General features: G+C 42.5%; 1 protein-coding gene across 9 annotated transcripts in view; it reads right to left on the bottom strand.

The window, feature by feature from the left end:
- Positions 1 to 9613: 9613 nt before the first annotated feature.
- Positions 9614 to 13093, bottom strand: part of ADD3 (adducin 3) — a 96215-nt gene continuing 92735 nt past the window's right edge. For all 9 annotated transcript variants that reach the window (XM_081005927.1, XM_081005925.1, XM_081005928.1 and 6 more), the window contains one exon: positions 9614 to 12380. In XM_081005927.1, coding sequence (XP_080862053.1) covers positions 12088 to 12380 — 293 coding nt within the window. In that variant the 3' untranslated portion in view covers positions 9614 to 12087. The remainder of the gene's footprint in view (positions 12381 to 13093) is intronic.

Below are 13093 nucleotides of genomic sequence, written 5' to 3'. Positions count from 1 at the left end.
GCTGATTTCAGCAACTGCGTGCTCGCCTCTGAGGGAGACACATTTGTGCAAGCCCTAACCACAACCTCTTTTTACTTAACTGTGTTATGCCATCAAAGTTCTGTGTTAAATGAAACTTGGCTTCCTGCCAGCATAATGCACAGAAAAGGAAGACTATAAAGTCAAAGCTGGGTTGGGACTCAAGAGGTCTAGCTTGAAAGGCTTCTGTGTCATGTAGAGGGGGAATCCCCCTCCCCATAAAATTATCTCCCTATGTTGCATCATGGTTCATCTTTTATAGAACTTAAGGCGATCCATGGTAAAAACTGAGTGGGATAAGGAAGAATTTCCACATGCAGATATCTATGTCAGCCTCTAAAAGCTACAGATGACAGAGAGGCTTGGCTTGCTACTACAGTGGTACCTCAGGTTACATACGCTTCAGGTTACAGACTCCGCTAACCCAGAAATAGTACCTCGGGTTAAGAACTTTGATTCAGGATGAGAACAGAAATCATGCTCCTGCGGCGCAGCAGCAGCGGGAGGCCCCATTAGCTAAAGTGGTGCTTCAGGTTAAGAACAGTTTCAGGTTAAGAACGGAGCTCTGGAATGAATTAAGTACTTAACCTGAGGTACCACTGTACTACCTAGAGGCAGGCCCATGCAGAGCTTGCCTGAGGCCCGGGGCAGGCAACTTGTTAGACTAAAGTTATAAACTCAAACAAAAAAGCAGCCATTCCCTTGTGAGGGCCCCAGCTGGCTTAGCGTTGTGAGGTCAGGGGCAAGGAGGAGCGGAGCCTTCTGATGGCATCTTGTGCAACAGCCTCTAAATCTGGCACTGTATTTAGCATGCAAGCCATAGTCTAAGAAGCTGGCTGCTCTGATTGTATAGTCTACCCTGGACCAGCACTTCTGTTCTATCTAGCGCATCGTCTCTCCACACACCTGGAATTATTCTAAGAAGATAATCCTCCTCCCCACTGAGCAAATTGCAAGCTTCCATTGGTAGAAGACTCTGCATTTCTTTGTAGTGGTAGCTATTATCTATGGGTCCTGAACTGGCAGTACGACGGGGAGGAGGAAGAGGATCCTGGCGAGGGGTGTAGCTGGGACTGGGACACACCAGGGCAAGCTGGGGATGGGGAAGGAAGTACTCACAGAGTGACGGAGGGTGCCTAGAGGATGGATGTCAATGCACTGGATCCAGAGCAGCAGGACTCATCACCAGAGCCACAAACACAGTGGGCTCTGAGGCATAGGGAGCAGCGGGAGGGGTGCTCTTGGAGGCTGAGGCAGGCAAAAGCCCACAGCCCAGCTCCCTGGCTGGCCAGGTGGGGCTCACTAGCTCTGGGAGGAGGGCTGTGATTCCTCAGCTGGAGGAGGCTTGGAACAGGTGAGAGTCATCTGCCTCATCAAGCTCAGATGCTGCAATCAGCTGCAAGTACACAAGGGAAGCAGAGCTGAGGTGCTGCTTCTGCTCAACTGCCCATGTTGATGGACCTTGGCTTGGTTGCTCCTGGACCTCTGTGGGACGGTACTTCAGGTATCTTGACTGCTAGAATTCAGACTTTGTCAAAACAAAATAAAATAAATAAAATAAAAAATAAAAAAATTCATTCCAGTAGCACTGAAACAGAAGTGTGCATGCACATGAAAGCTCATACCAATAACTAACTTAGTTGGTCTCTAAGGTGCTACTGGAAGGAATTTTTTATTTTATTTATTTTATTTTGTTTTGTTTCGACTACAGCAGACCAACATGGCTACCTGCCTGTAATTAGCTACTTTGATTGATCTTGGACTAAATTTCCTGACATTGTGTGGATTGACCCCTGGACTTTGAACTTGGCATACTGCCTTGCTACCAGGTAGGCCAGGGGTTCAGGACACCCTGTAGCAGAAATCCACAAAGAGTTGTGAATCTTTAAACCTCCCCTCAACTTTTGGTGTTAAAATGACTCTAAAAGTTAGGAGGGACTGCACCCCCCATTTCTGCCTTTTGGGTGCAATGCTTTCAAAGGTCCCTTTGTCAGTGTTACATCAAGGGAGAGCCAATAAATAAGTTATCCTGAATGAGGAACTGCATGGCATCAAAGCCTTCAGTCACTCAACACAAGCAGAAAGGATCACACTCGGAGTTCTGTCTCCCATCTCCTGCTGTATTAGTTACTGGCCCTGGGTGCTAATTTCATTTATTTCTCAGCTTCCTTCCATAACGGAACCAAATATGGCATACACTGACCAACCTACCTAGCTTTACCAAGTGCATGATGTGCTCACAGACTGTTAAGAGGCATCTCTATCAAACAAGCAGCCACCTGAGCACAACAGCCATCTTTCCTGGAGCTGAGGTAGCTAGGCATTCATTTCTTTTCAACTTTGGGACCTTCTTCTTGCGCTGGCTCATGTCTGGGTTCATGTTTCTTGACTTGCACAGACTGCTCAGTGGGCTGCCTTGCTCTAACTCAGGGGTCCCCAAACTAAGGCCTTATTCGGCCCGCAGGACTCATTTATCCGGCCCGCGGCGACCCCCGCGGCCAGCTGCCGCCACCCGCTCTTACCTGTGCTGCGCTGCGCGGCTGCCCACTTCTGGGTCAGAGGAGCACCGGAAATAGCTTGTGCGCATGTACAAGCATTATTTCTGGTGCACATCTAGGTCGGAGGATGCCCATGCACATGCGCACAAGCTATTTCTGGTGCTCCTCTGACCCGGGAGTGTGCTGGAAATAGTGTGTGCACATGCGTATGGGCACAGGCTTCCCCGCCCTCCGGCCAGCCACGCGATCAGCACTGGAGACACCGGCCCGAGGCGCGGTAAGTTTGCTGACCCCTGCTCTAACTCAAGCCCTGACTTTCCCCTCTTGCGATGCTCATGGGAGTTGATCACCTGCTCAAATCTGACTGCATGCTTTTTGATTTCAAGTCCTTGTCCTTCTTGACTAGGGCTCTCTGAACTTTGACTTTGGACTACAATCCAGCATTCACTCTACCCTGACTTAGGTACATGATGGTTCTTCTGAACTGCTTCTTCTGAAATATGTCTTATTCGACTTAATGCAAGTCAAGGGTTCCTTTCCCTTAACTGTGAATCTCTGAAAAACAAAGACCAAAACAAGACACCAGGTCTCAGTGATAGAAGAAAATGAAGAGAACCTTTGATCCAGAAGTTCTAAATATGTACAAAAACTCCCTTTTTACCATTGAGTAGACAGAGCTTCCTTTTGTTTGACTCCAACATTCATTTCCCCCCCAAAAATGTTCACTGGCCAGGGTGCAACTGAAAACAGCTGGGATCAATGTAAATTCTCCTGCTTGAATGGGATACTGACAAGATGATCATCCTATTGTCTTCCTTCACAGTTAGGCACCTGGTATCTGAAGCTGTGGCCCTTCAGTCTCTAACTCCCACCAGCCCCAGTCAGCATGGCCAGTGGTCAGGGATGATGGCCACAGGTACCCCATCCCTGATCTAAGGAGTCTTTGTCTTGTTCATCAACTCTCACTCACATACTTAATTTTCACACAGCGGAAATCATGATTAGTTTGGCCCAACAGAAGGTTGTTTGGGAAGCTGATTTTATACTCACTGCTGCAATGCTGTGAACAAGGGTGGGAAGAAAAGAGTGGGTGATCCTTCTGCCTTTCTGCAAAGCAGGTGGCTTCCCTACCCCACGTCAACTGCTGTCCTCGCGGTGTATTTGACACACATCTAACAGCAACAAGATGACTTTCACTCCCTCAAGCTTCTCTTCAGGCTATTTTTGAGTACGATCCTACCCACTTACCCTGTTGATGGCTGAGTGCAGAGGGGCAGGTAGTAGAAAGGTGCATTGTTGACTCTCTGATGGCAGCAGGAGGAGAATGCCAGCAGAGGAAGCAAGAGGGAAGCTCTCAATGGAGTCATTCAGGATGGGGCTGCTGGTAGATCCAAGGCCTTAAGGCGTCTAAGCCACAGGCATCTGGTTGGCCACCATTAGAAAAAGGACTAGATGGGCCACTGGTCTGATCTAGCAGGCTCTTCTTCTTTCATAAGAAATGGCTGGATAGATACAGAGAGATATGGATCATGGCCAATGGCATACATCAATTCAGAAAGCAGCAGTGGGATTGTATAGGATGCAGAGTAAAGGGAAATGTATAGTCTCAATCATGGCTGATACAAGCTGACTGGGCGTGGAATGCAATGGTAAATCCTTGTCTCTCCTGCTCAGGTTCTCCATGAAGGTCAGTCTGCTCCTTCAACCACCCTATAACCACACCAATGTTTATTTGCTGCCAATGAGGACAGCAAATATTCAAAAGTATCTCCCTTTTTCTTTTAATTAGCACTATGGTTGTATTATTTAACTAGCCATTATTATTGCAGGACGGGCTTCCTTTTTTGTATTTTAAACTTTATTTCAAAACCAGATTCATGCGATTGGCGCTTGCTCTCTCCACATTGAGCTGCTTTTCAGCAGAGCCAAAGGACTGAAAGTCTCACTTTTATTCAGTAGCAAAGGGTGTTTATTAATGTGTGGTTCACAGCCACCAGCCTTAATATAAATGCTAATAAATAGCCATCAGGGTAATGAGTGCTATTTGGCTTCAGGTATCACCCACAAAGCTTCTAGGTATTTTTTGTGCACAAAAAGGGGGGGAAACATTCCAACTTCAAGAAGCTGCTGCCTGAGGCCCACTGAAACTTGGCAAAAAGCCTTCCTGGGACAGTTCACAGGGCAGGAGCAGAGACAAAAATCTTCACTGCACAATTCACCCATGTTTTCAGGGTGGGGGGAGGGAAAAACCATTAAGGTTACATACACATTTTTTCCTCTTCACTCCTTGCTGAGGATTCCACAATTCTGAAGAAGCTTTTTAATTTTAAAAACTAGACCAACAGATACATCAACATCCGTAAGATAGATGTTCTATACATTTCAACAGGTAGAGTATTTTCTTTAACATTTCCTCCTTCAACAAGTGGCACCCGGCTGCATCCAATCTTCTCTCTCCCACACAGAGGGCCCATGCTTGGGTACTACCATGTCCTGCTTGATTAACGTATCAACTTATTTTTCACCAGACAGAAGCTGTGGGGGGAGGGCGGGGAATAAAGAGTGTAGGAACAGATAATCTTGGGAATTGCAAAACTCTTGGTAACTTTGCCAAGAAACCAGGACACACAGAGAGACGCAAATAATGATGAGTGTGATGACAAGAATGATAAGAGGTTGGATCCAAAAACTATGACTGTGTCTACTTCTGTTTATTCTGCATTGGGTGCATGCCCACAGCTGGGTAGGAAGAGTGTTCACACGTTTGCCACAATCTGTATCTATTGTGTCATTTCTTACGAAATACTGCATTTTGATGCGTCCCCGCCCCCCATCAGCTTGGATTAGTGTCAAGAAAAAGAACAATGTAGTTGAATTTGAAGTTGGTAATGTGTACGCAGCCTGAGTTAGCCACTGTTTATCATCAGTACCTTATCTGCTTGATTTGAATGGGACTAAAGCAGGGGTGACTAACCTGTGTCCCTCTAGCTATTTATTATTATTATTATTATTATTATTATTAGTATTATTAGTATTATTAGTATTATTATTATTAATAAAATGTATATCCCATTCCTCCTCTCAAAAGGAGTGCAGGGCAGCAAACAACAAGCAATACAGTGGTACCTCGGGTTACATACGCTTCAGGTTACATACGCTTCAGGTTACATAGGCTTCAGGTTACAGACTCCGCTAACCCAGAAATAATACCTTGGGTTAAGAACTTTGCTTCAGGATGAGAACAGAAATCGTGCTGCGGTGGCGTGGCAGCAGCAGGAGGCCCCATTAGCTAAAGTGGTGCTTCATGTTAAGAACAGTTTCAGGTTAAGAACAGACCTCCGAAACGAATTAAGTACTTAACCAGAGGTACGACTGTACAACAATAAACATCTTTAAAATCCACTTTAAAACAATTCCAATACTAATGCAGGTGACAAAAATACAACGGAGATGGTGCCTGTCTAACATTTAAGGAGAGGTGCCATAACAAAGGCCCGATTCCTATACTGTGCAGAATGGACCGTCTGATAAGTTGTTATTTGCAGGAGGCCCTCACCTACAAAGTTATTGACTGGGTATGTAAGAGGTGGGATGATTTTTTCAGGTTCTTGGGACTACAACCAGCCCTGGCCACTGGGGGTAGTTGGGAGACCAACAACATCTGCAGGGCAACAGTATGACATAGTCTGAATCTAGTCCAAAAAAGGCAGGGGGAACCAATTCAACACTGACTAGTCAATTCTTTCATGGCTGCAATTTCAGAACATTCAGATCCATCAAATTCTGTGCCTCCAGAGAACAAGCTGGGAGTGGAGGTGGAGTGAGAGGCTCACAGACAGAAGCTGTGCAATGTTTTCAATTGCTAGATTTTTACATTCACCTGATGTTTACACACATGTTGGCCTGGTTGACATACAACTCTAAGCCATGATTTATTTACCCAGGCACAAATTATCTTGTGCTTAAGAAAGGGTGATGGGTTCACACATAACACCAAGCCATTAAAAAAGCAAAAACAAAGGCTTCAGAGATCATGTTTTCAGTACAGAAATCCTAGTTAAGTCACTGGGCAGGGTTCACACTTAACACTAAGCCATGGTTTAATAAGCCATAGACTAGCATTATGTGTGAACCAGGTGTGAACCTTGTGAGTAGAGCCATTAGTAGTTATGTCGGCTCTACAGAGCATATGAAGTGTTAATGTAAGCCTTTGAGTTGCACACAACTCTTCTTTATAGGTCATCAAAGCAGAAAAATAAGAAAACTTGTTCGAAGCCGAGGCAAATGGTGTCATCACAGAAGAGCCGTCTTGAGTTTTTCTGAGAAAGTTGCAAGGAGGCAGCGTTGAGCAACCGGATCTGGTCATTCAGTGCAGCTGATCCCTGCAAGATGCACAACACCCATCTCAAACGCATATGTCGGAAGAACTGAAAGTTGAGCATGGAATGGTGCAGTCCCACGTAAGTGAATGCTGGCCTATGAAACTTCAGACCACAGTAAGTTTTGGGGCAGGCATAGGCAAATTCGGCCCTCCAGATGTTTTGAGACTACAGTTCTCATCATCCCTGACCACTGGTCCTGTTAGCTAGGGATCATGGGAGTTGTAGTCCCAAAACATCTGCAGGGCCGAGTTTGCCTATGCCTGTTTTGGGGGGGGGGGTGGGATGGGAAGAGACATAAGGATACCAAAGACTATCCATTTGTTTCCATGAATGGATCCAAACTTGCATAATACTACAGTGGTACCTCAGGTTACATACTTAATTCGTTCTGGAGGTCCTTTTTAACCTGAAACTGTTCTTAACCTGAAGCACTACTTTAGCTAATGGGGCCTCCTGCTGCTGCCGCGCTACCAGAGCACGATTTCTGTTCTCATCCTGAAGCAAAGTTCTTAACCCAAGGTACTATTTCTGGGTTAGCGGAGTCTGTAACCTGAAGTGTCTGTAACCCGAGGTACTACTGTAAAGGTGTCTTCAGAAAGAGGACTGTAGATTTTTTAAAGAGACCTTAATATTATGTGATGATGTATACAATAAATGGAGTATCTAAATAAAACAAAAAAGAAGGAAAGAGTCATAGGGTTCCGGGCAGTCTTTTGTTTTAAACTGTCCCTTCCAGTATGACGGATCCTTCTACTTGGCATACATTATAATATAAATAATCCTGCAGTTCTTTATTTCATGATATGGCAATGTATAGGAATGTTTGGATCTAGGTGATGCTCCCTCTTAAAAGATGGTCTGTAGCACTCTGATATTCAGCTCCATTCTGCTCCCGTTTGTTTTAAACACCCTGACCTAAAATGCTTTGCCTAACTGTTTGATGTGGAACCTGCATGTAAATCTAAAATGTGTGATTTGCATAGTTAGCTCTAAGATTTACATGCTGCCCCATGTGAATTTGATTTCAAAGCAGTTTATAATCACGTAGCATCACACCATTTGCTGTGAGCATGTATATACAGTGGTACCTTGGGTTAAGTACTTAATTCGTTCTGGAGGTCCGTTCTTAACCTGAAGCACCACTTTAGCTAATGGGGCTTCCTGCTGCCGCCGCGCCGCCAGAGCACGATTTCTGTTCTCATCCTGAAGCAAAGTTCTTAACCTGAAGCACTATTTCTGGGTTAGCGGAGTCTGTAACCTGAAGAATATGTAATCTGAAGCGTATGTAACCCGAGGTACCACTGTACAGGCATGTTCACCCAATGTATATGTGCTCGCAAGTGTCCACTGCAAAGGGCTGCCCAGCAAGTGTGTACTACATGCACTTTCAGGGACATGTATTTTATGCAGATTCTACATTAAAAATTTCAGTTAGTGTCTCCACCCAAGAACTTTGTACTGAAGAGGTCCTAAAATGGAGAGTAAATCTGCCTTGTTAAATGTGATAGCTCCATAATCTACTCAAGAGTATAACATTCTAAAAAAAGATATATTCTGGTACCCAAAAGCAAGCATAATATTCTTAAAAGATTTTAAGGAAAATGTGTACATGTGTGTGGGAAGTGGGGGAAATCCTCTGAGATAAACATTCCATTTCTGGGTTTCCAACTGAGCTGATAAACATAGATGTCCAAAAAAGCCAGCTGTTCCCTTTCATCTGTTTGAAGTGCAGCTGGAATAATGCCCACAGAGCCTCCACCAAAATACTTTCTTTGAAAGCAGCTTGCTAATTGTCTTTCAAGGGATTAATTCCACATATACAAAAAATGCGAAAGGGAGCAGATGCCACCTAATGGACATTGGTAGTATAGCCTTGCTATACTAGAGTCCCATGGACTGCAAGATCAAACCTATCCATTCTTAAGGAAATCAGCCCTGAGTGCTCACTGGAAGGACAGATTGTGAAGCTGAGGCTCCAATACTTTGGCCACCTCATGAGAAGAGAAGACTCCCTGAAAAAGACCCTGATGTTGGGAAAGATGGCGGGCACAAGGAGAAGGGGACGGCAGAGGACGAGATGGTTGGACAGTGTTCTCGAAGCTACCAGCATGAGTTTGACCAAACTGCGGGAGGCAGTAGAAGACAGGAGTGCCTGGCGTGCTCTGGTCCATGGGGTCACGAAGAGTCGGACACGACCAAACAGCAACAAGTAGTATAGCCTTGCACCGCATACGAAGGACTATATCACAGTAATAATTACAACATTGACAGTATACTCTGCTCTGAATGGTTAATGTCTGTTGGGAGTGTATACACAAACAAGCAGAAGCAATTGTGGATCAGTTGCTACGAATGTAGAAGTCATATTGCAACACAGTCTCCTTGTTTCAGACACTGCTTAAATTTTTAAAGTTTCTCTATGGCAAGTAGAAGTCTACAAACCCAACTAGGGATATGCATTTATAATACTCTGTCCTAACAACCGTGTATATTATGTGATTACAGAGTTCTAGACCTTCTGAGGATAAAACTCAGTAGAGAAAAAATCACATATTTGTGTTTGCCATATGGTAATTTTGGAGTTCATTTTCTATTTTCAAATAGAAGTTATTATTCTTAAACTATACAGCTCCTGTCTTCTGCTACATGATTGCTTTAAGCCTACAGGTTATGCAGGTTGAGGAATGCTGTGAATAAGTTAGTTTCCAAAATCCATCTATTTAAAATACTGTTTATTTGTGATTTAACATTAATTAGCATTACATCTATGAGCAATTTCCAACAACATTTATATATTTTTTTCCACAGGACACAGAGTTGGCTGGCTCATTCTTTATGCCAAAGCAAGTAAATAGAGGCATTAGCAAAAAAAAGGTGCAAATAGTTCACGGTTGCATTTTTTAAAAAATATTTATGCACATTGCATTCATTTAGATATATTTTTTAAAAGTTATGAAAAGCATAGTTCACAGGTTACTGTTTCTACATATGTTGTAATACAACACAAAAATGTAGAACATAAACAAAGTTAAGCAACTTATAGATTTCCACTATTTTTTTAAAAAGAACACACTGATTCCAGTATTTTGAGATATCTAGAATATTGTTTCCAGAGTCACTCCAGCGCTGCATTTTCACACTTACACAGTCAAAGCTAACCAGCCCTGCAACATGCTATAGTCAATTTTTTTTCATGCCAAACCACAACCCAGCCATATTTTAACAATCTATATACGGTATATATTTCAACTGGCAATCTGGGAGTCACATTGATATTTGAGGTGTATTTGCTCTTGTGGCTACTGATGAACAAAGGCTAGTTTAAAGGCCCTAGGCAAATTTCCATGTTTAGCGTGTATTTACAGGTTTGAATTTTTCTTTCTTAAGTTTCAAAGCAAAATAAAGCTACCAGCAAAAAGGAGCAAGTGGCAGGATCAGTGCCTATAGCGCTTGACTAATTGGATCTAAGATTCCTCGAGAAGGCAAAACTCAAATTAAAATTATCCCATTAAAATCAATGATAGCAAGGGGAGAACGTGTAGCACTCCATATGAAAGCCTATACATTTTATATGAAACGGCTGTTCCATTAATTTAATAAAAAATACCCCCAAATCCATACCATATATTTTATGAAAAATAATCCACAAGCTACTATTCTCTTTACCTCCAACCCCTTATTCTTCCCATTTCACTTTCCCTTTTTCGGTTTTGTCTCCTTCATTTGGTTGTGGGCTTTTCCAGAGGATCAGTTGATAGTGCAACGTAGATGCAGTTGCTTCTAAGCTGTTGCATGGAATCTAGACTCCATCCCTTGTGGAAGCACTTTTGCCATGGGCATTTTGCATTTTCCTGCACCTGGGTGGCAATGTTCACTCGAACAAGCAATCTTTGCCACTGGAGTGCTGCCGGAATGTAGGTGCATGAGTTTTACACTCTTCACCCGATGGCCTTCACATTCTGTCAGCATGGTACCAGCACTCTATATCTGCAAAGAGGGAGCTCACAGAGGACTTGCAACTGAGTGTCTCAAGGCAAAGAGGGAAAGAAACCCTTTGTGGCTTTATCTTGACCAACAAGTCAGTCCTCAAGACTTTGCCCTGAGAATTTAGTTGGACATGCTGCAGAAGTAACGCAGAATGGCTAAGGGACATACTTGGAACTGATCTCCTGGATAGGCCATATGTTAACAAGTTTATTTTTCTTCATTCAACAGCAATACCATGAGGAAAAAAATACAGTAAGATTTAAACCTGAATCCAGTTAAGTTTATACGCTTTCAACACCCAATAATCAGAGGTTCTGGATTCCTGAATTATATTTAAGTATACTCTACACCAAGCATCCTTAAATACATTCTATTGTTAAATGCTTGGTTTACATGCCTATAATACTTTATACTGAGTGGTATACAAAAATTTCAACGTATAAAATTCTTTTTCTGTTTTGCCATAGTTAAACTAAGTTATCAATGTTAAGCGTATAAAATCCCCTTTATTGAAAAATAAGGGCTTTCTCCCTGCCCCCCCAACTGATAGAATAAAAAAAGTTTTCAAAAATTATATCTTACTAAAATGAAGTATTTGGCAAAAGTTATTATCGATGAATGCAATTTTTACAGAGTCTGTAAAATTCCAAATGCAATTCCTTTTACAGTTTTCCCCTCTTAAGATTATGTGCCAGTGTATCATAAATGACCTATGGTTGAAAAGGTGAGGTGAACAGCACCCTGTGAGGCAGGGGTAAAACAACTGCTATGGTCAAAATCACAATACTAAGAAGTATCATCCAATTACAGAGTGAGGCAGTAGATTAAAAAAACCAACATTATCTGATAACTCAACAGCTACCTTAGTGACACTGTGCTGAAGGTCTACTAATTGAGAAAACTCTCCATGTGTAACCATAAGGGTATTTGAAATTACAATGGTGCTATATTGGAACACCTGCCAGTGTTAGTTTGTGGTGGACCTATTAAGTATTTCAAACCCTCATAGTAATTCTTACACCAACTAATTAAGAGATGAATTCTTTGCTTCATTAACATAACATTGTTTCTATTTAATTTTATTTTCCAGTTCTGCTTTTAGGTTAAGGCCCATTTTTCTGCACAACCCTACCTAACGTGACTAAAACGTGAACTAAAACATGGGTTTGAAATGTGCAATGTAGCCTCGGAATGAACTGCACTCAGGCTTCCACCTTCTCCTTCTTTTTATTCTTTTTTAGGAAAGATGGAGTACGGAACTTCTTCTTCTTCTTTGATGGTGATTTTGAAGGAGAGCCCTCGGGGGAAAGGGTCTCCTCAATTTTTTCAGAGGCCTTAATGGTGATCTCCACATTCTCTACAGTACTAGTGGTTAACTGGCTGACTCTGTGTGCAAGATCCTCGTCCACATCATGTGAATCTTCTTTGCCATTCATTACAACAGCCGGCATCTCCAGAGAGACGAGGTTAGCATCCTGTTGGTAATCATCATTTTCTGTAAAAAAAAAAGAGAAAGCAAACGGAGGCATTTTACTCTTTGTTATACTGACGGTTATGCAGCAATTCTGCACAGGTCTAAAATGCAAGCAGCATATTGGGACACGGAGAGAATAACTAGCAAAGCTCTCCTCCTTCCTCTACCAATATCTTATTTTTGTTTAGGTATTTATATCCCACTTTCCCAGGCAAAATAATCTACAAAGCGGTGTTTTCCTCTTGCCCCACGTTTTATTTGAACCAACAAGCCAGAATGTAACCCATTAGCTATATTAATTGTAGGATGTGTGGAATCAAGGTTTTCAGCTAGCCACAACTGGACACTTACAGACAGTATATCTGAATAGAATGTGATGCAGTAGCAATTCCAACAGAGCAACATCATAGACTGTTACGTTAGCCTTGTATTATGAGCCAATGCACACATATAATCCTGGGAAAGAAATGGGAGTGCTTTCTCCAAATGATACGAACACAAATTGTTGCAGGAACAGGAGATCAACATGACGTTGAAACTGTCTCTAAGTGACCTGTTCTGAAGAATGAATGAGATTATAGATAAACCTACCCTATTTAGAGAGAAGATATTGGATTTAAACTTCTGATAAATCCAGAAGGATTCTTAAAAGATGTAGCTCAAGAAAATAAATCATAGTCTTCACATATTGGCAAGATGACTATATTTTCCTTTCCTGATCTAAGTAATTAAAA

This window comes from Podarcis pityusensis, assembly GCF_964106645.2.
Source record: "Podarcis pityusensis genome assembly, chromosome: 5".
Classification (NCBI taxonomy): domain Eukaryota; kingdom Metazoa; phylum Chordata; class Lepidosauria; order Squamata; family Lacertidae; genus Podarcis; species Podarcis pityusensis.
The sequence above is the reverse complement of the archived record's forward strand: the minus strand, read 5'-3'. Positions and strand labels throughout refer to the sequence as shown.